General features: G+C 38.5%; 1 protein-coding gene across 7 annotated transcripts in view; it reads left to right on the plus strand.

Moving 5' to 3' along the window:
- The window catches only part of ccser2a (coiled-coil serine-rich protein 2a), a 499,558-nt gene that overhangs the window by 454,783 nt on the left and 22,836 nt on the right, over positions 1-21,939 (plus strand). Inside the window, exon 12 of one of the 7 annotated variants that reach the window (XM_069885633.1) lies at positions 13,878-13,950. The exons of the other annotated variants lie outside the window; for them this stretch is intronic. Within the exon in view, the coding sequence (XP_069741734.1) occupies positions 13,878-13,909 (32 nt within the window). The 3' untranslated portion in view covers positions 13,910-13,950. Of the gene's footprint in view, positions 1-13,877; positions 13,951-21,939 lie in introns of those variants that run through there. 7 annotated transcript variants of the gene reach the window in all.

Raw genomic sequence — 21,939 nt, forward strand, 5'->3', positions numbered from 1 at the left:
TGTATCTCTGCCTACTGTAGATGCTGTGAGACCCCAGCATTTCTGTGTTTTTACCATAAACATTTGTGTTACCTGTCATGGACTATACTCCACACAAAAACCTTCACCCCAACCTTTTTGCAATTCTTCAGTGATCTTATTTGCCTCCATTAGGGCACATTCACTAATAAGAAATGAATTTGGTTAAGAATGCCCTTACATACAAAGTGGGTGCTTTATATAAAACTCAACTTGAGCTCAGTGTTTTGGCTTATCTTTGCAGCGTTGACATCTTGCTATGTCCTCCACCATCTGTTCACTGAATAATATGTTATAACTCGGTTACTCAGTGGCTGTGAAGGCTCCAACAAATCCATCAGTTCCACTCATTGTGGTTCTCATGCCATTGGAATTAGTTGATTGATTTGTGAAGTATTGTGTGCTTCTTGGCATGTAACATCAAGTACATGTTAAACAAATAAATGCACAGAAGTCTTCGCTCTGTGGATCAATGGAACAATCCTCGACTACGAGGGTTAGCCACGATGCCAGAATGTATTAACTACACTAAATTTCGGCAGTCAGTAACATATAACAAGGTGCACTGACTGTTGATGTTTTTATGCAGGAAAGACATGTCCTTCCCTCTCAATGACAAATCAGTATTCAAGTTCAATTAAAATGTGCATATTTAACATTATGTTAATTTTGTCGAGATTAAGAGATACTTGGGAGTGAATAATTGTTAATCTAATCTAGCAATCAGTGAAGTTATCTTAAGAAAAAATGATGACTGGATATGTATATCTAAACATATTTTTACAAGTCAGCATGTTTAAATAAACTCAGAACTACTGAAAGGTGAAAGGATGCCAATGGAGTGTAATCCTCTGTAGATCAGTATTGGAATTGATTGACTTGTACTAAAATTCATCCTGCAATGGCACACCCCACACAAAGTAAGTGATCAACTGCAATTTTATTACTGACCAGGTCATTTTTCAAGCAACAGATGTCAATATTGACAGCCCCATTAAAGGTCCTGTGCATGTGATAGGTGTCCAAAAAACTATGAAATGTATCCCAAAGCTACTCATGAAAGAACTTGAAATAGAACAGATTTCAGAGTACATATCTGACATCATATGTAACCCTGAGATTCTTTTTCCTGCAGGCCAGGTGGAATTACTACTTAATGGTAGTACAAAAATATGTACTCAACATATACATTTAAACAAATGAGGAAATGTAAACTAGCTGTCTGTACAAAAGTGGGAAAAAAACAATAAAATGCAAAAGTAAGAGTCCTTAAATAAGTCCCTGATTGAGTTTGTTGTTAAGGAGTCTGATGGTGGAGGGGTAGCAGCTATTCCTGAACCTGGTGGTGCAAGTCTTGTGACATCTATACCTCTTTCCTGACGGAGCATGTGCTGGGTGGTGTGGATCCTCGATGATTACAGCTGCTCTCAGTCGGCAATGTTCCCTGTAGATGTTCTTGATGCTGATGAGCGTTTTGCCTGTGATGTCCTGGGCTGTGTCCACTGTCTATTGCAGGACTACATCAGGGGCACTGTATGTTATGGATAAGTATGTTCAGTATTTTCTCATTCTCAATTGTTTCATAGTGATTTCAAAACCATGGGCATGTCAGATACTGCCCAGAAACTATTTATTTCTTATATTCTGTCCCCGATAGACATATAGTCATCCCTCCTGTTTGCTATGTCAAATATGTTTCTCCAGTCTGAAGTGGCAGACGTAATAAAACAAGCCACGAGTTTAAAATTAGTCCCTATCAAAGCTCTGTTTACAGGGAATCATTGTTGACAGAGCACAATAAATATCAAATACACATGTGCAGAATGGAAGATGAAGAATTAATTACCAGCATGTTTTTGTTATCCTTGGTTAAATGCAACAGATTTTGTTCAAGCATTTCTGCCACATTTGCAAAATCCATGTTTATTATTCTTTGCTTCCCTGAAGCCTGAATAATGGATCAAACTTTGAGTTTTCAGTAAAAGACAAACTCAAAATGTCAATAAAAATGAACATATGATTTGCAAGTAATGTTTCAACATCAAAGGTGTCTGTTATGCTGCCAGTTCTAATGACCATCACTCCCTGCATCGTGAGAAGGGGTTTAGCTGTGTTTTAGAGTATGATTGAGCTTGAATCCTTGTTAAATCTTGTGAGGAAGGATGGGTAGTCAATAATGCAAAATTGTAGCATAAGATTAAGTATTTAACTTGGGGTACTTTGGAAACAAAACTGAAAGGGATGATGAAAACAGCACTGAAGGTCTTGGTTACAGTTGCTGCCAAAGAGCATTGGATCAGAGGTCCAGAAAATTACAGGACCATAGGACCGTAAAAGTGGAAGAGAAGATCACTGGGGTCTCCCTTCCATCCCCATCGATGTGATTTACCCGGATCATTGTTTAAAGAGGGTTCACAAAACCTATCACTCTGCACACCGCATCTTCCAGCTACTCCCGCCTGGCGAGAGATACAGGAGTATTAGAGCCAGAACCACCATACTGAGAACGCCTTCTTTCTATGGGCAGTAAGACTGCTGAATGCGAAAATGATTCTCTGTGACTCCACTATTTATTAATGATATTTATTTTAATATATGTACTGTATGTAATTTTTTTTGTCTTTATGTGTGTCATGTGTTTTGCACTGTTCTGCATTATGGACTGGAGAATGTTGTTTCGTCGGGTTATCCTGGTACAATTGGATGACAAATAAATTTGAACTTGCATTTAAATGTCTAGATTATCTTGTAGCATAGCTGGTAGTTGGCAGGTGTAATAGTGTGACCATAATAGTTGTGGCTGAAAGAAGACTACAGCTGGGAATTAAATAACCATGGATACACAGTATATCAGGAAGGCAGGGAGAGGGGGTTAGGGTGGTTCTGCAGGTTAAAAAAAAGGAATTAAATCTGGAGAGGAGATATTGAATCAGAAGATACAGAATCCCTGGGGGTAGAATTAAGAGTAAGGGTAAAAAGACCCTGATGGAAGTTGTATACAGGCCTCCAAACAATAGCCAGGATATGCTATGCAATCTACAGGAGATAGAGAAGGCATACAAAAAGGGCAAAGTTACATTAGTCACAGGAGATTCCAGTATTCAGGATGATTGGGGAAACCAGGTTGGTGCTGGATCCCAAGAGGAGTCTATCGAATGGCTTAGGATGGCTGTTGAGAACAGCTTGTGACTGAGCCAAGCAGGGAAATGGCAATTTTGGATTGTATTGTGTCATGAACCAGATTGATAAGGGATCTGAAGATAAGGGAACACTTGGGAGGCAGTGATCATAGTATGATATAATTCACCCTGCAGGTTGAGAGGGAGAAACTAAAATCGGAGGTGTCAGTTATACCAGTGGAATAAAGGGGACTACAGAGGTGTAAGAGAGGAACTGGCCAAAGTTGATTGGAAAGGCACACTCGAGAGAAGACAGAGTAGCAATGGCATGAGTTTCTGCGAGAAATAAAGAAACTGCAGGGCAGGTCTATTCCAAAAAAGAAGAAATATTGGAATGGAAAAATGACATATCTGTAGTTGACAAGAGAAGTCGAAGCCAAAGTAAAGCCAAAGAAAGGGTATACAAGGAAGCAAAAATTAGTGATAGAGGAATGGGAAGCTTTTAAAAGTATACAGAAGGCAACCAAGAATGCTATTAGGAAGGAAAAGATCAACTTTGAATGGAAACAAACAAATAATATCAAAAAGGGCACTAAAAGCTTATTAAGAGTTAAAAAAAAAAGACAAGAGTAGAGATAGGACCAATAGAAAATGATGTTGGTGAAACTGTAATGGGAAATGAGGACATGGCAGGAATGAGTATTTTGCATCAGTCTTCACTGTGGAAAACATTAGTAGAATACATTACTTTCAAGATTATCAGGGAAGAGAGGCAGCAATCACTAGGGAAAAGGTGCTTGAGAATCTGAAAGGTTTAAGGGTAGATGTCTCCTGGAGAATCAATAGTTTCTAACCTGGTTCCAGAGAATGGGAAAATTGCAAAGGTCGCTCCAATATTTAAAAAGGGAGGGAGGCAGCAGTAGGAAAATATAGACCTGTTAGTCTAACATCGGTGGTTGGGAAGTTGTTGAGTTGATCATCAAAGATGAGGTTATGGAGTACCTTCAGGTGCATGATGAGATAGGTCAAAGTCAGCATGGTTTCCTTCAGGGTAAATCTTGCCTGATAAACCTACTGCAATTTTTTGAGCAAACCATAGCAGGTCAGAGAACAGAGATGCAGTGGGTGTTGCATGTTTAGACTTTCAAAGTGCCGCACATGAAGCTGTGAAACGACGAGAGCCCATGGAATTTCAGGAAAGATACTAGTATGGTAGAGCTCTGGCTGATTAGCAGGAAATAGAGTGGGAATAAAGCTATCCTATTTTGGTTGGCTACCAGTTAGCGTTCTATAGGGGTTGGTGTTGGGCCTTTTTTTTTACATTGAATGTTAATGATTTGGATTATGGAATAAATGGTTTTGTGACTAAGTTTGCAGATGATGCAGATAATGATGAGGAAACAAAGAGGCTGCAGAGAAACTAAAGATAGATTAAGAGAAAAGAGTGGTGGATACAGAGGGCAAAGAAATGGCAACTGAAATACAATGATAGAAAATGTATAGTCATGCATTTTGGAGTAAAGAATAAAAAGGCAGGCTATTATTTGGATAGGGGAAAAATTCAAAATTTGGAGGTGCGCAGGGACTTGGGAGTCCCCGTGCAGGATACCCTAAAGGTTAACGTCCAGGTTGTGTCAGTGGTCAAAGAGGCAAAATGCAATATTGGCATTCATATCTAGAGGAATAGGATAGAAGTGCAGGGATGTGATGTTGAAGTTTCATAAGACACTGGAGACAGTCATTTTGAGTACGGGGTACAGTTTTGGATATTATTATTAAAGAATGTGCTGGCATTGGAGAGGTTTCAGAGAAGATTCACAAGAATAATTCTGGAATGAAGGAATGAGCATATGAGGAACATTTGACAGCTTTTGGATTGTACTCTTTGGAGTTCAAAAGAATGGGGAGGGACCTCATAGAATAATTTCGAATGTTGAAAAGCCAAGATAGAGTAGATGTGGAAAAGTTGTTTCCCACAGAAGGACAAGTGGGCACAGCTTAGAATCAAAAGGTGCCTAATAAAATAGAGATGCAGAGGAATTTTTAGCCAGAGAGTGGTGAACCTCGAGAATTTGCTGCTACGAGTGGCTGTGAAGACCAGGTTGTTGGGTGTATTTAAGGCAGAGATTGATAGGTATCTTAATAGTCTTATTAATGGTTAAGAGGAGAAAGCAGAGGAGTGAGGCTGAGTGGGAGGATGCATCAGCTCATGATGGAATTGTGGAGCAGACTTGATGGGCTGAATGGCCTACTCTGCTTCTATATCTGATGGTCTTATGAATAATGACACCCCCCACCATTACCATTAATGAAACCTTAAATCCAAGTAAACTTTCAGCACTCACGTGTTCTGACTGTTATCTGGCCTGTTAGCTTCCTTGCAGTGGAATATGCTCTGCAGTAATTTTAAGTCTAAATATGTTTCAAGATTGCAGCATCATTGATTTCTTGCTGCCACAACTTTATAGATAGAATTATTTAAAAAGTAAGACATAGCCAAAGGAAGGGGCACAACATGATTCTGCTTTCCAGCACTTGATCCGCAAACCTGTTGATCCAGTTCTAAGGAACTGCTAACATTTGATGACAATTTTTACCTCTACTACCCTTTCGGGCAATGAGTTCCAAAACTCCACCACTCTCTGGATTGCAACTTTCCTGGTAACCTCCTCAAAAAAAACAATAAGATTAATTTGACTTGGCTTACCATACACATCCCTTATCAGTCCATGTCTGTCCAAGTACTTTATGTCGGATACTTTCCAATAACTTACCTGATGCTGATGTCAGGCTTACTGGCAGATAATTACTTGGATTATTCTTAGAGCCTATCTTAAACAATGGAACAAATTAGTTTGAGTTTATTTGTCATCCGATTGTACTAGTACACGCCTACATTAAGTTGTACTTGTGCAATCGGATAATAAATAAACTTGGACATGAAATAGCGTTCTCTGGAACACAGTGCAGAACTGTCCAAAATATGCGTTCAGACAAAAACACACATCGAAATGATACAAATACACACTACATATGTACATATAATAAATAAATATTCTTAATAGTCAAGTCATGGAGAGATGTTTTAGCAGTCATTCAGCAGTCTCACTGCCCATGGGAAGAATCTGTTCCTCAGCCTGATGGTTCTGGCTCTAATATTTCTGTATCTTTTTCCCAATGAGAGTAGCTAGAAGATGTGAAGTGGTAGGGGTCCTCACTGATTTTACAAGCTCTCTTTCAACAATCGCAGTAAATCCTATTGATTGGGGGTGGGGGGAGGGTGAACCCAGTAATCCTCTCTTGCGCTTCTATGGATTGACCTCCGAACCAATTATCTACAGCAACTTTACTAGACTGTGATGTAGCCAGCCAGGATACTCTCAATAGAGCTCCAATAGCCTTGCCCGCCTCAGTCTTTTCAGGAAGTGCAGTCACCGTTGCACTTTCTTGACAAGTGAGGAGAATGGAATATGTCCAGAATGGGTCACTTCTTAACTGGACTCTGAGGAATTTGGTGCTTTCCACTCTTCACTACTGTGTTGAGGATGGTCATTCTTGATCCTCCTGAAGTCCTCAATGATCTCCTTTGTCTTGTCAATGTTGAGACTCAGGTTGTTATTCTCGCACTATTTCATGAGATTTTCCACCTCTTCTTTGTATTTTGACATCATTGTTGCCAACTATGTTGTGTCACCTGCAAACATGATGATGATGTGGGAGCTGGATCTGGTGATGCAGTCATGGGTCAGTAGCATGAACAGGAGCGGGATGAGCACACAATCCTCAGCATGACAGTGCTTGACATTCTGTAACCAAACTGGACAGACTATGGTTTTCTGTTAGAAAGTCCAGAATCCAGTTATAGAGAGGGGCACTGAGTCCCAGTGATGGCAGCTTCTCTATTAGCCTCTGGGGTATGATAATATTAAACGCCGAGCTGAAGTCAATGAACAGCAGCCTGGTGTATGAGGCATCATTCTCCAGGAGGATCAAGGAGAAGTGGAAAGACAAGGCAAAAGCATCATCAGTGGCAAATTGAAATGGTTCCAGTGTCTGGGAGGTGAACTTTAATACATTCCATCACCAGATGTTCAAAGCCTTTCATAATGTTGGACAGTGTCACTGAGGCCTATCACTGTTGCCCTCTTAGGTACCCACAGGGAAGTTGGACTGCTGCAATTATGTGTTGAAGGTTCTTAAAGACCTCCATCAGTTGGTCAGCACAGTCCTTAAGAACCCGGCTGGGTATGTTGTCTGTTCCGTTGCCTTGTGTGGGTTCACCATGGATAGGATTCTCCTCACCTCTGCCACAGCTAGGAAAGGGGCTTGTTCCTCAAAGGGAGAAGGTCCTTTCTTTGGCATCAGCCTGCTCTTCTCAACGAATTGTGTGTAGAAGATGTTTAGTCTATTCAGAAGGGAAACACTTTTGTTGACTCACAAAGTTCTCTTGTGGTCCGCTAATCGTCCCTCACATCACCAATGCCTAAGAATGTTTTAAATACCTCTGCTCAGGCCCCTGCAATTTCTGTACAGCCTCTGTCATGGAGATTTATTTACCTTTATTTGCCTCAAGAGAGCACACACCTGCTTCTCTGTAATTTGTGTAGGCTCCACGATGATTTGCCTCACTTCAAAACTCTGTGTCCATCTCCCGAGTAAATACAGATGCAGAAAATCCATTTTTCTCATCTCTTTGCCATGCATAATTTTTTTTTCCCTTGATATCCCATTGCTCTTAATATATCTATAAAAGTCCTTGAGATTTTCCTTCACTTTATCCACTAGAACCATATCATGCCTTCTTTTGGCCCTCTTCATTTCCTTCTTAAACATTTCCTTGCATTTTATAAATTCCTCAAGTACTTAACTTTTCGTTAATGGCTGTACCCACTGTGCATCTCCTTAACCAGAGCCTCAATATCTCCAAAAACCAAGATATCCTATATCTGTTAGTCTTGCTTTTAATTCTGACAGGAGCATCAAACTCTGTACTCGCAAAAGTTCACCTTGGATGACCTCCCACTTACCAAGCACACTTTTGCCAGAAAACTACCTGTCCCAGTCTACACTTGCCAGATCCTTTCTGGTGCCATCAAAATGATCCTTTCTCCAATTTCGAATCTCAACCCAAGGACCAGACCTATTCTTTTCAATAATTTTCTTGAAACTATTGGCATTATAATCACAAGATCCAGATTGTTCCCTTACACAGATATCCATCACCTGGTCTGTATCATTCCTAAATAGCGATTCAGTATTTCACTCTCTCTGGTTGGTTAATTTAAGAAACTTTTCTGAACAGCATTTGACAAACTCTAACCTATGGAGTTCCAGTCAAATGTGGAAAATAAAATCACCTACAATTACATCTTTATGTTTCTTGGAGCTGTCTGCCATTGCTTCTCCAATGCCAGCTGACTTTTGGGAGGTCTATAATAGATCCCATTAATGTGGTCATCCCTTTCTCATTCCTCAGTTTTATCCATGTAACCTCAGTACTAAAAAACGTTTTATAAATATTTACAATACTTCAGAGAGCAATTGAAGATAAATTTAAAATGGTTATCTGTTGTTATTGTTTTCATTATTAATTTAGTTCTGCATAGTTCTTAAGACACCCCAGATTCTTATAGCTTTCAGTCCCAAATTATATTTTGGTCTGTATTTTGTACTCATGTTGACACTGGATACTTATGTTTGATCCTGAAAAACAAATGCCTGGACAATGTTCAAGAAAAGAGTAGGCTGTCAAATTAATAGTTAAGAATGTTCTGAGGTAGAATTTGTAGTAATGAATAGCTGGGCAGTTTGTAATTGCCAGATCATTTAAGAAAACAAAATTCTAAAGTACAATCAAAGACCCATTGCATTGTATACTAAATGCCTTTTGTAGTTTTGGAATAATTTGCCATCTGAGAAAATCAATTGAGTGACTAATCCAGTAGTAATGGTAAAATGACAAACAACAACCTTGTACTGGCAGATCTATTCCATGAATATCAGGTTATATGTCTGTAACAGCATTGGCGTTCCATGATTGATGGGCAATATGTTTGCAATGGGATTGGGGCTCTGTGATTGATGGGGTTTCTGTTTGTTATAAGCTTCATGCTGAATGTGACAGATAGTGCAATGGGATCAGTGCTCTGCGATTGACAGGAAGTAATACCTTGATCTCTATTTTATACTGAGCCTGCTCTTGCTCTTCTATTTTACTCCACTCCCATTGTGCCTTAACCTCTGCCTCTGTATAAGTTTCTTATTCATGTATGGAATCCTCATGACCACTATATCATTGTCTTTTCAACTTCCATTGCCTTGCTACACAGTCAGAGCTATCTCCAACTACTGTGTTCTTTCTCTTAATGTCCTATCACTCTATCAAAGTTCAGCCCTCACTTCTTAGCCCATTCATCCATGGAAAAAGACCTACTCCATGTTGTGGACGTGTAACTTTCTAGCTGTTTGCTTTGCATTACTCACAATATTGCTGCCATTAATTTTCTGTGTAGTCTTTCTTCCTCCTTTGATATGTCTTTCATCCAAGTAAAATATTCATTTTCAATGTGGACAGCACTTTTCTGTACATCCCAAAGAAGACAGATGTGAACACATCAACCAAATACTGAATTTATTGACTTTTTGCCATTAAGCACCATTGGACCTTAATTTTTACTGTCAAAACTGATTGTTAATGGGGTCTTCCTAGTGACAACCCTTCCCTTTTTCTAGAAGCCACCAATTCAAATTTTTTAAATTTAATTGAGACATGCAGCACGGTAACAGGCCCTTCCAGTCCACAAACTAGTGCCGCCCAAATACACTAATTAATCTATGACTCCGGTACATCAGTGGGAGGAAACCAGAGCACCCAGAAGAAACCCACACAGACACAGGGAGAACATTCAAACTCCTTCCAGACACTCCTGGATTCGAACCTGTATCACTAGTTCTGTAATAGCGTTGTGCTAACCGCTAACCATGCCGTCCTAATATTCCCAAAATTGCTGTGGCAGTAGTGGTATTTTTCTATTACCTAGAAATGCCTGCTGCAGGTAGTCAAGATCTCCAGAACACAAGGAGCAAGCTGAGAAAATAATGTAGCTTATAACCTACAAGTTAAGCCATAGCTGCAGTACTGTGTGCATTTCTCGATGCCACACTGTAGGAAGCACATGATTGCACTGGAGGGAATTAAGTGGAGATTCATAAGGGTGTTTTCTTGGCTGGAGCAATTCAATGTGAGGAAAAGCTGTATAAGCTGAGTTTTATTTCCCTGGAGTGGAGGAGGCTGAGGGAAGACTTGAAGTACACAAATTAACGAGGGGCTTTGACAGGATAGATGATAGGGATCTTTTCCCCATTCCTGAGGAAATTCAAAGTAGAGAGCATTGGTTGGAGGGGATCACATGAAAAATCTTTCCACCCTGAGTCTGGAAAACCTTGCCTGAGTGTGAAGATGGTGGAAGCCAGGTCCTCTAATAACATCCAATAAGTATTTAGATGAGCAGCTGAATGCTACAGACCAAGTGTTGGTAAATGGGAGTAGTGTCGAAACCTTGACAATTGGCATTTATATGTTGGATTGAAGAGCTTGCTTCTGTGGTCTGCAATTATGACTCGAATGAAAATGGTAGATCTCACCATGTATGGGTTATGAATTTGATATTTCTGATCTCATCGTAGCATGCTGATGGTAGTATTCCCTGCTCTCTTTGTCCCTCCTGACAGTGGATACAATAGGTTTGGGAAATGCTGCCAATGTGCTAAAGTTTAGACTTGGCTAAACAGTGTCCAATGGCAATCAGGAGGGACAATATGCATTAGAGAGAAAGAGCCTAGTGTTTATAATCCAAACCCAATTTAATATACCACTGTTATCTGGAATTCCACTGGCAGCCTCAAACAAGCAGCAAAAAGTCTCAAAAAATAAATAGGAAAAAAGACCTAAGTTTAAAATTGGCACACTTCACTGTTGGTTCTCCAATCACCCAACACACAATCTCAAGCAACCTGAAATTTCACATCCAGCATCTACCAATCCACATAGGTGCAGGATACAAGGAGTTTTACTGCATATGACACATGCACTTAAATCCAAATTACAAGCAATTTCAGGCAAAGGAATGAAGTCTTATTTAATTCATTTGAGAGTGTGTGACTTTGAGCTGAATGTATGATTATATATTTTGGAATGTTTAAGCATGGAATCCAGTTTCAAAAGCAAAATAATTAATCTAAAATTTTTTTAAAAATGCAATGCTGGTAATTCTCATGAAGTCAGACCATCTCAGTATAGAGAAAACCAGAGTAGATGCTTTTCTCTCCACTTATGCTGCAAAACTGAGTATTTATTCTATCGAAGTTTATGAATTATTTGTTTCCGTGATCAAAAGCTGTCAGCGTAACCAGCAACATTTATCATTGTATGTGTCTTTTCCTTCTCCCTGTGCTAAATTGTGAAACTCTATATGCAAGCTTTCAAATTCAGGGCAGTTGTAGCATTGAGGAGAGAAATTTCTTCATGTCAATTACCTTTTGTTACACTGTTCATCATTTTGCTTTGGATTATAGTAATCCTGACTCGGCCAGATAAATTAATTGCCAGAAGAGATCTGGCAACAATTCAGAGTACTTACATGACATCACAGACATGCCTTAGATTCTTTTTCTCTTACAGGTCAGAGAGTGCAAAAAACTGTACAGATAGTCCTCAATTTAAGACCGTGTTCCATTATGATTGACCGGTCGTATCTTGAAATGGACGTGAGTCAGAAATTCAGTGTATCTGTTTTTATCGGTCGTCAAATACATCATGGCGGCCACCAAGGCCAGCTCTCGTGAGAAGTTGGCCACCCCGCCACAGACACTATTTTCCATAGAGAGGGTCTTAACATTCAAACCAAAGGTATAAATTCTATATTTTTTCTTTCTTGATTTTTATCAGTCATATGTATGGATGGACTTAAGATGCATAGGTTGTGAGTTAGGTACTACCTGTACTCAAGAGAGCTACGTTTTCACAAGAGATAAATGTAAACAAACTTATTGTGCAATACAGAGAGAAAAAAAATCAATAATAAATATTGAGCCTGATGGTGGAGATGTAGCAACAGTTCCTGAACTGGGTGGTACGAATCTTGTGGAAACTATTTAATTTCATTCCATTTAGTAATGCGTTTAAATGTGCTGTAAACCCAATTATTGACATTTACCTTACTATGAATCACTTTCTGCTAAGAAAAATATTCTCAAGAATAACACCAAACTGGACAAAATCTATACTTCAAAAAGAAGACTTGTGAAGTAACCAAAGCTCCTCAGAATTCTCTGACATCAGAGCAACCTTTTGATGAATCAAAGTTCAAGGAGTCTAGCTGATATGTAGCAATGCAAATATACACTCATGAATTTTATGCTAAACTTCAATGTCTTCTTCCCAATAAATAATAAATTCCATTTTTTTGGTAACCTGGTAAAAAATCTATTATTTTGATTTTATTATTATTAGATATTATTCAGGTGACTAAAAAACTTAATTCTGTAGAAGTTCTCAATTTCACCAAAATGTCAGTAATCTTATCAAGGTCTACTTCCAGTAAATTTTAGATTTTTAATTTTAAAAAGAAAGAAGTTTGCTCAAGAGAATTACTGTTAAACTATTGAAAGGCAAATCAATGATTTTGTTTGCAAATCATGAATGCCAATTTGGAGCCAGTATATGCAAATATTAGATATAAATACATAGCAACAGTCTTCCAGCTTTTTTAGTCCTGTGTTAATCTTCTCCCCTAAAATGAAATGATTAAACAAGATCTGTTTAATCCCAATGTGACACTCCAGGCAATCCAAGGAACTATATTGGTATTTTCTTTTTTTATTATTTTCTCTATTATATATAGCATTTTACATCTATTCTCTATCAGGGTGAGGAGGATGGGGATTGGGATAGGGAGGGAGGGGGAGTGGATATAACCATGTAATGAAAGAACCTCTTCAATTTAAATATTGAATTGTATGATTTATTAATTATATGTATGGAAAAAATGTTTAATAAAATATTCAAAAAAATGAATGCCAACAGGGTATTTTGTCTAAGATTTAGGCTTGTGAGTGATTAAAAATGGCAAAAAATATTTAAATCTTAGTGATTAAATACCAGCTGCTCTATGATTTTGAGTTTATAGATTTGAACTTTCGTGACAAGGGCCATTCACATTGATTAAATAAATCTCATCACAATCCAAAAATAATTAGCAGAGCTATTGAATTTAAAAAATATACAAACCTACCTTATTCATTGAGTAAAAGATGTAGTCCAATCAATAATGGTGGAAATAACCATCTGGACCAAGTCTTTAACAGAATACTAGGAGAGGGCAGTGAGCCAATGAATCTTCTTGTTTTCTCTTCGGTCAGATCTAACCACCCTAAACAAAAGACAATCGTCGCTATGATTGAAAGCTAATGGAATACTGGATTTTACCTTAGAGGGTTGGCGTATAATAATAAAGAAAATCTTACAGTAACTGGAAAGATTGAGAAAAGGTTAACCAAATTACGTCTATACCTGAGAGTTTGGAAGAGTGAGAGGCAATCCTCTACAAGATTGTTAAGGCCCTTGACAAAACAAATGTTGGGAGGATTTTGCAGGCTTTGTACCAATAGACCTTTTCCACCACGTTTTAATTGGTGATGCATGCTTCACATTTGCTCACAGATTTATTCCCTCTATTCTAGATGCTGAGTCCAGAAATCAAAAGAGAGGATAATTCAGAGTGCGGAGTCAGCATAGGAGGAGAGCGTGCAGAGGTATTAGAATGCATGGGCCCAGCATCAGCTGCCAGAGAGCTGGAAAAATTGGTGAACTGCCAAAAGAGGTTTTGGCCTTTCAGGCTCTTTAGTCATTGAGGGGTAGAGCAGATCCAGCTGCTAGGGCCGGAACTGGCCAAGTGTTGGGCTGCATGCCCAACCTTGTGCCTTTCATTAAATAGAGCTGATTAAATTGGGCTTGAAATTGCATCAGGAGGAGAAACTAATTTATTTAATCAGCCAAAATGATCATTGCATGGACATTTCCCTTTGTCTATTTATTGATGAGTTTAGCAACATAGGCATTCGAGGACTGTCTGTGAAATCATTGTGAAGTTTATGTGCAGCAATACTCAGAGTGATTCACTAAGATATGAATTTAGAGTTTCAATTCAGTGACTCATTAGTCAAGTCAAATTTATTGTCATCTGATTGTACAGTACAGCCTGACAAAACTGCGTTCTCCAGTCCTCGGTGCAAAACATACAGACACTCAACCAGACATAACGCACATACAGACAAATAATACATATGCAGGACAAGTATGTTATCTATTAAAAATATGTAAATAAATATAATTTTGAACAAATCTTGGATGGTTAGTTTGAGCAGTTTTTTAGTCGTTCATCATTCTCATTTCCCGTGGAAAGAAGTTTTTCCTCAGCCTGGTGGTGATGGCCCTGATACTCCTGTATCTCTTTCCCGATGAGAGTAGCTGTGTGCGATTTTGCTGGGGTGCTCAAAGATTTTGCACACCCTCTTCAGTCAACGATCCCGGTAGATCGTGTCAATGGGAGGCAGGGATCCTCCTTGCCACTCTTATGGATTAATCTCCAATCCATTTCTCTGCAGCAACCGTACCACACTATGATGCAGCTGGCCAGAGCGCTCTTGATAGAGCTCTTATAGAAGGTTGACATAATGGCGTTCAGTAGCCTTGCCCGCTTCAGTTTCAGTCTTCTCAAGCAACATATCCTCACTTGCCTTCTTGACAAGTGAGGAGATGTGTGTCCATGAGCGGTCTCTAGTTACGTGAACTCCAAGGAGCTTGGTGCTCTCCACTCTCTCTACTACAGAATTTTTGATGTGTAGTGAAGGGTGGTCATTCCTGGTCCTCTGAAGTCCATGATCTTCGTCTTGTCCACTTTGAGGCTCAGGTTGTTAGCTTACTGTGGGGAATTTTGTCTTTATATCAGAAAATGCTGGAAATACTCAGCATGTCAGGCAGAACCTCGAGGACCTTTGACATAAAAACTATCGTAAAACACCTGGTATCTGGCATCTACAGGGATTTGTAGATGCCAGATAAACAAGTTTTCCGGTTGCTTGAGACTGCATGTTGCATGAATGGAGGTGTGCCAGTTTTAAACTTCCGTATTTTTACCTGTTTATTTTCTATAACTTTTTTTGCCAGTTGCTTGAATACCAGATATCAGGGATGGATTCTGCCTGTAGTGCTGAGTTTTTCCAGCATTTTGTTTTTATTTCAAATTTCTAATCACTGATTCTGTTTACTCCATGTACTGCTATTTATCATCGATTCAACATTATCAATGTTGTCCAGGTCACTTTAACATCTCGATTAATGTGAACTACACTAGTTTAATATTTTATCGACTCTAACAAGGAATCTGTTTTTAATAACTGAAAAGTAAATATAAAAAAAAGGATGCCTCAAAAATTTTGTTACTAAACAGTGATTAATGCTCAGAATAATTCCCCAGCCATAGGAATATTGAAAGGATGAGGGGAGTCTAGTGGTAGGAGATTAAATAAACTAGCCTCTTCTTTCATGATTAGATGTCACCTAACTGCTAGAAAGATTCCCACAATGTAATAACCCTCTCAGTTCTTCATGGTGGATGAATTCCAGATCATCACGTAAAAGCCAGAATTTTGACCCTGCATTGCTGAATGTGGACAGAAATCAAATAGAAACAACAGACAGAAAAAAAGCATGTAAATACAATTTTTAATACCTGAATGGATCAATTGTCACAAGTTTTGGTTTAGTTTTTTTTATTTGAGTGGTTTTACGGTATCATGTTGAAGATTAGTGGCCAGGACCATACACAGACCCTCTCCCATTTCCACACTAACACATTAGCAACTGCAGTGTAATTGATTTAGGACTGAAAGTTGATTTAGGACTGAAAGTTGATTTAGGACTGAAAGTTGATTTATAGCCATTGTAAGATATTTTCCCCTTCTGAAGCCATATATTTTCTAAATTTCTATTTCCCGGTTGGTCTAATTAATTTAGAAATATTACTTTTTGCCACCTATTGTGTACATGACTAAAGTAACAAGACCATCTGTATTGAGCACTGTCATTTGGTCGGAATTTAGATCAACTGTGACCTTCCCTCCCACCTGGTACTGGGGGTTATTCTCACTAATTATAAAATGTTCTATTATGTTATCCTTGGTGTACATGATATCTAGCATGCACACATCCAGGGAGTGCAGCATTCTGATTTGCACACTCTTGGTGTTTAATGATGCTTAAAAGATGCAAAGATCTTCCTGGGGACCCATTTAATATATCAGTTTCATGTGTAGCGACCACATGGATTATAAGCCTGACAAAGCATTTTCAGGGAGGGTTATTCCTGACGATGCTTTTTCTCTAATTCCATCAATGCCAGATGGTCCATTTCCTGGAGTATCAGGTGTCTCTTTTGATTTACACGAAGCGAAGAGCTGATTTTTGGGATTCTGACTGCTCAGTCCAGTATCTTGGAATAATTTTAAAGCTGCTCATTTTATGTGTAAGATGTAAGATGTAAAATCACAGTCATTTGAAATGTCCCTCTCTCACATAGTTTGTTTCCAGGCTTTTTTTTAACTATTTCCATCATTTTTGCCATGTCCATCACTCTGAGTAAGCTGGATAAAGAGTGTTACCAGTAAACTGATGATTGTGTTATTTTAATGCAGTAGCATGTTCTTCACAGATTTAAAAACAATATTTATTTATTTATTGTCTATTTGCCATATTGTTAGTTCTGACTAATCAGCTCATATGGGAATATTGCATAGCAGAGCAGCAAGGATGCTTTAGACCCTTGGTAGTGAATCCATTCAAGGATAATCTACACAGAAACTCACTACCTCAAGAACCTATGACTGGTGGAAATGCAAGCGAGCCATTAGGTTCCATTAGAACATATTGATATTAATGAGCCCCAAAAACATAAATATGGGAATTGATTGGGTGCTGCTTCAGAATATACGTGTGCTCAAATTTAAAAGAAATGACCTCATTAAAAAAAATGTGAGTTGGCTTATATGTCCACCAACCATTTCCACAGAAGGCAGCTTTTTTTAATTTTATAGAATGAATCTCATCTGATACAGATTTGACCCTCGCAAACCTCAAATGTACAGCAGTTTTACTTGTTCCAAATAGTGAAAGCAATTTATAATACTGTAAAATGAGTTTGTTTGTTATTTCACATTGGTGTATAATTTGATTGTGCTTTTTGAGGAGGTGATGATGGTGATAGATGAGGTAGGCAAGTGAATGTTGTCTCCATAATCTTTAGTACGGCATTTTACAAGGTCTCTCGTGGTTCACTCATGTAAGAATTCATGATGAATCGATGGTTTAGATTTGGTATTGGCTTGCCCATAGAAGACAGAGTAGAGGTAGTTAGATGTCTTCCTGGCTGAAAGTCCATGATCCGTGGTCTGCAGGGATCAGTGTTGTGATTTGTTTTGTGATATACATAAATGACAGATGAAAAGATAAGTGGATGTATTACTAAATTTGCAGATAACCATAACCATATAACCATATAACCACTTACAACACAGAACAGGCCAGTTCAGCCCTACTAGTCCATGCCGTAGCAAATCCCCACCCTCCTAGTCCCACTGACCAGCACCCGGTCCATACCCCTCTAGTCCCCTCCTATCCATGTAACGATCCAGTCTTTCCTTAAATGTAACCAATGATCCCGCCTCGACCACGTCTTCCGGAAGCTCATTCCACATCCCCACCACCCTCTGCGTAAAGAAATTTCCCCTCATGTTCCCCTTATAATTTTCCCCCTTCAATCTTAAACCATGTCCTCTAGTTTGAATCTCCCCCTTTCTTAATTGAAAAAGCCTATCCACATTTACTCTGTCTGTCCCTTTTAAAATCTTAAACACCTCTATCAAGTCCCCTCTCAATCTTCTACGCTCCAGAGAAAAAAGCCCCAGTCTGCACAACCTTTTCCTGTAACTCAGACCCTGAAATCCTGTCAACATTCTCGTGAACCTTCCCTGCACTCTCTCTATTTTGTTTATATCTTTCCTATAATTTGGTGACCAAAACTGTATACAGTCATCCAAATTTGGACTCACCAATGCCTTGTACAATTTCATCATAACCTCCCTACTCTTGAATTCAATACTCCGATTTATGAAGGCCAACATTCCAAATGCCTTCTTCACCACACCATCTACCTGAGTATCAGCCTTGAGGTTACTATTTACCATAACTCCTAAATCCCTTTGTTGCTCTGCACTCCTCAATTGTCTAAAAATTGGAGTAGTTGTGAACAGTGTAGAGGTTTATCAAAGAATACAACTGGGTATAGATCAGTTGGACATATGGGTAGAGAAATGACGGAGATTAATCTGCACAGGTGTGGCATTTTGGAAGGTCGAATCTAAGGGGAAAGTATATAGCTAATGGCAGGACCGTAAAATGCATTCACATGCAAAGGGATATGAGGATACGGGTCCTTAGCTCCTTGAAAGTGGCCATACAAGTAGATAGAATGGTAAAGAAGAAATATGGCATACTTTCCTTTATTGGTTCGGGCATTGAGGAAAAGAATAAGTCAAGTCAAGTTTATTGTTATCTGATTGTATAAGTACAACCCGACGAAGCCACGTTCTCCAGTCCACAGTACAAAACATTTAGACACACAAACAGACATAACACACATACAGTCAAACAATACACATGCAGGAAAAATATGCATATACATAAATATGGATTAGTGAAGATTAGTGACTCAGATGGTCAGTGTGAGCAGTACTTTTGCTTGTTCAACATTCTCACTGCCCATGGAAAGAAGCTGTTCCTCAGCCTGGTGGTGCTGGATCTGATAAGAAAGTTATGTTGCAGTTATATTAAACCTGACTTAGGCTACACTTAGAGTTTTGTGTTTAATTGTGGTTGTCCCATCACAGGAAGGATGTGGAGACATTGGAAAGGGTACAGTGGAGGTTTGTTAGGATGCTGATTGGATGAGAGGGTATGAACAATGGGGAAAGGTTGGACAAAGTTGTTTTCTCTGGAACATCAGAGTTTTAGGAGAGAGCTGAAAGTTTATAAAATCATGAGAGACATAAAATTATGAGTCTTATAGATAGGATAGACAGTCAGAATCTTTTTTCCCCAGTGTAAAAATGACATAGGGAAGGGAGAGGGAATTTAAAGGAGATGGCTGTGGCAGAATTTTACACATAAAATGGTGGGTGCCTGGAACGAGCTGCCAGGGAAAGGAGGCAGAGTTTCAATTCATTTTGCGTAACATGGTCAGCGCAGACATAGTGAGCTAAGAGGCCTGTTCCAGCGCTGTACTGTCCTAGGTTCTATCTGAAGTGCAACCAGAATGAAGGCTTCTGTCAAGCAGTGCGTGTCTTTTGCTGATCATTCAGCACAACTTGCTTGCGTTGAGTCCAAGGCCCCTTAGCCTTGTTGCAGCAATTTGTGAAAAAGCGGAGAAAAGAGAATGATAATAATCAATTGTAAAAATCGTTTGTTAATTTAAGTGAAGTAGAGTGGATATGAAAATGAAATGCTTTGAGAAGTCACTGTTTAGACTGCACAAACCTGATGCCTTTAGAGAACAATAGTCATAAAGTTCTATGATCTACATCTCCAGTGTAGATTTATAAAGCTTGAGATGTTGGGAATTGTTACAATGACAGCAGGACAACAGTTACTGCTCACTTTCACTTTATCTGAAACCTTTAATTGGAAGGAAGGTCATTATTTTCAATGAGATGTAGTTAATGTCAATTCTAAAGCGAAAATGTCAACAATTTAATGAGATGGTGAAATATTGGATTTGTGCTTTCAGAGTTGAAAGCAAATAATTATTTTTGCATTGTTAACAATGTTTATTATAAACAGGTAAAATAATAATATTACCTTGATCATGTTTCTATCTCCTGGAAAGTGTCAAACTGTTAATACATTTTGCAGTGAAGCTATTCACTGAATTAAGAATGATTACAGGTAGACAGTACATTAAACAATACATTATGGGATGCTTTATATCAATGATATGTGATGCAGGTGGGAAGCCTCACTATTGGTGGTATATTTTATAGGAGAGCCTATCAATTGATTAATAAAGGACAAAATAAGTAATGTATACATATATAAACTCTTAATGTTACATTAGACAGAAATTCTTGTACAGGATCCTAAAATACTATGACAGTGAGATCTATGGACTCAGCAGTGTATTGAGTAGGGAGTGCATATACTAACCAGTATATAAAACACAGTACAACCTCTACAGTCTCCTATAATGTAAACCCTTTCAGAAAATGTTGCTTATAGAATTGAATCCCCAAGGTATTTTTCAACTGAGGCATTAACAAGTGCTCTGATAAATGCAGATCATTGTTTGTGATGTCACTGCCATGTCCTTGTCTTTCTTTGTCTCTCCCTTCTCATTGGCTGGGCAAGGAGTTGAGGATGTTGTCCAATACTTCTATGATAAAGTGTGGTATGGTATAATACAAAATAATCACTGCTAATTGCATGCTGCATGACTGGTAGATTCATTCATGCATGCACTCACTAACTTATATGATCAATGTTTGATGAAATGACTGAATTCTGTGTGCTCACGTATCACATACATCTGCCTACAATAGAAGTCTGAAAATCCATAGGGCTCAGGGATTGGGTCGGTCTGGATTTTCCAGAATCTTGGCCAGTAATACAGGATGCTTCATTTATCAAAATGAGCAGTTTTAAAGAAAAATAAAGTCAATATTTGACAAAAATGTAAACATCAAATAATGCACCTAATGCTTGAAATTATGTTTCACTGTAAAAGAAGAATATAGTATACAAATGAATTTCTTTGTGATGGATCACCTGTATTAAATGTGGTCGCTTGTTGGCACTGTGCATCTGTGGTGCTTACACATGCATGCATGCAATCAAAAGGCCACTAAATTTTAAAAACTTGAGAGTTTTCAAAAAGGCCAGATTCTCAGGTGGTCAGCATTTTTGGCATCCAGAATTTTGGACTTCTACTGTATATACAAGCTGAAATTAACAGTGAGCAACAACATGGCTCAGCAGGCCCAACATGAAAATACTGCCCAATCATGCATCATTACTGTGTAAAATTACATTGGATCAGTCTGAAGAAATATTTGTTTAATGGTCATACCCACTAAAAGAGATTATACATTGAATTAAGATGGTGTTAATATCCACTCAGTTAAGGAGTATAAGATTACACAATGATGACATCCAATTTTCTCAGCTGAGCTATATTGTGTTTCATTGACCTATATCCATTTTTAAAGTATATAGATGATGAGATTGTATGTATTATTAAAAATGCCTTTGTCTGATTTGTTCATCCTTTTGAAATCTTCCTCCCTTAATTAACAAGAGGTTCCACAGCAAAGGAAATAGCACAAACAATAAATCTGTCAACTTCAAGACTCTAAATAGGGCATGCTGGTGGATTGTTGGTCTTGAATCTGTCCTGAAAGATGTAGCATCCCATCCCTCTTCACCAGTCAAATGGTGGGGAAATAAACCCAAACTCATTGGAAAGCTTGTAGGCACTAAATTCTAATGAATTTGGGAAGTTTCAGCAGAGGGCTTCGGTCAACTTGCAAGATGATTTGTTTTTAAAAAAAGAGAATCCTTTCAAGAATATTCAAAAAGTTAAAAATAAATTCTGAAATACTTTTTCCAGGAACCATAGAGCTACAATAAGGTCAGCAT

The sequence above is a fragment of the Narcine bancroftii genome, chromosome 6, assembly GCF_036971445.1.
Source record: "Narcine bancroftii isolate sNarBan1 chromosome 6, sNarBan1.hap1, whole genome shotgun sequence".
Lineage (NCBI taxonomy): Eukaryota > Metazoa > Chordata > Chondrichthyes > Torpediniformes > Narcinidae > Narcine > Narcine bancroftii.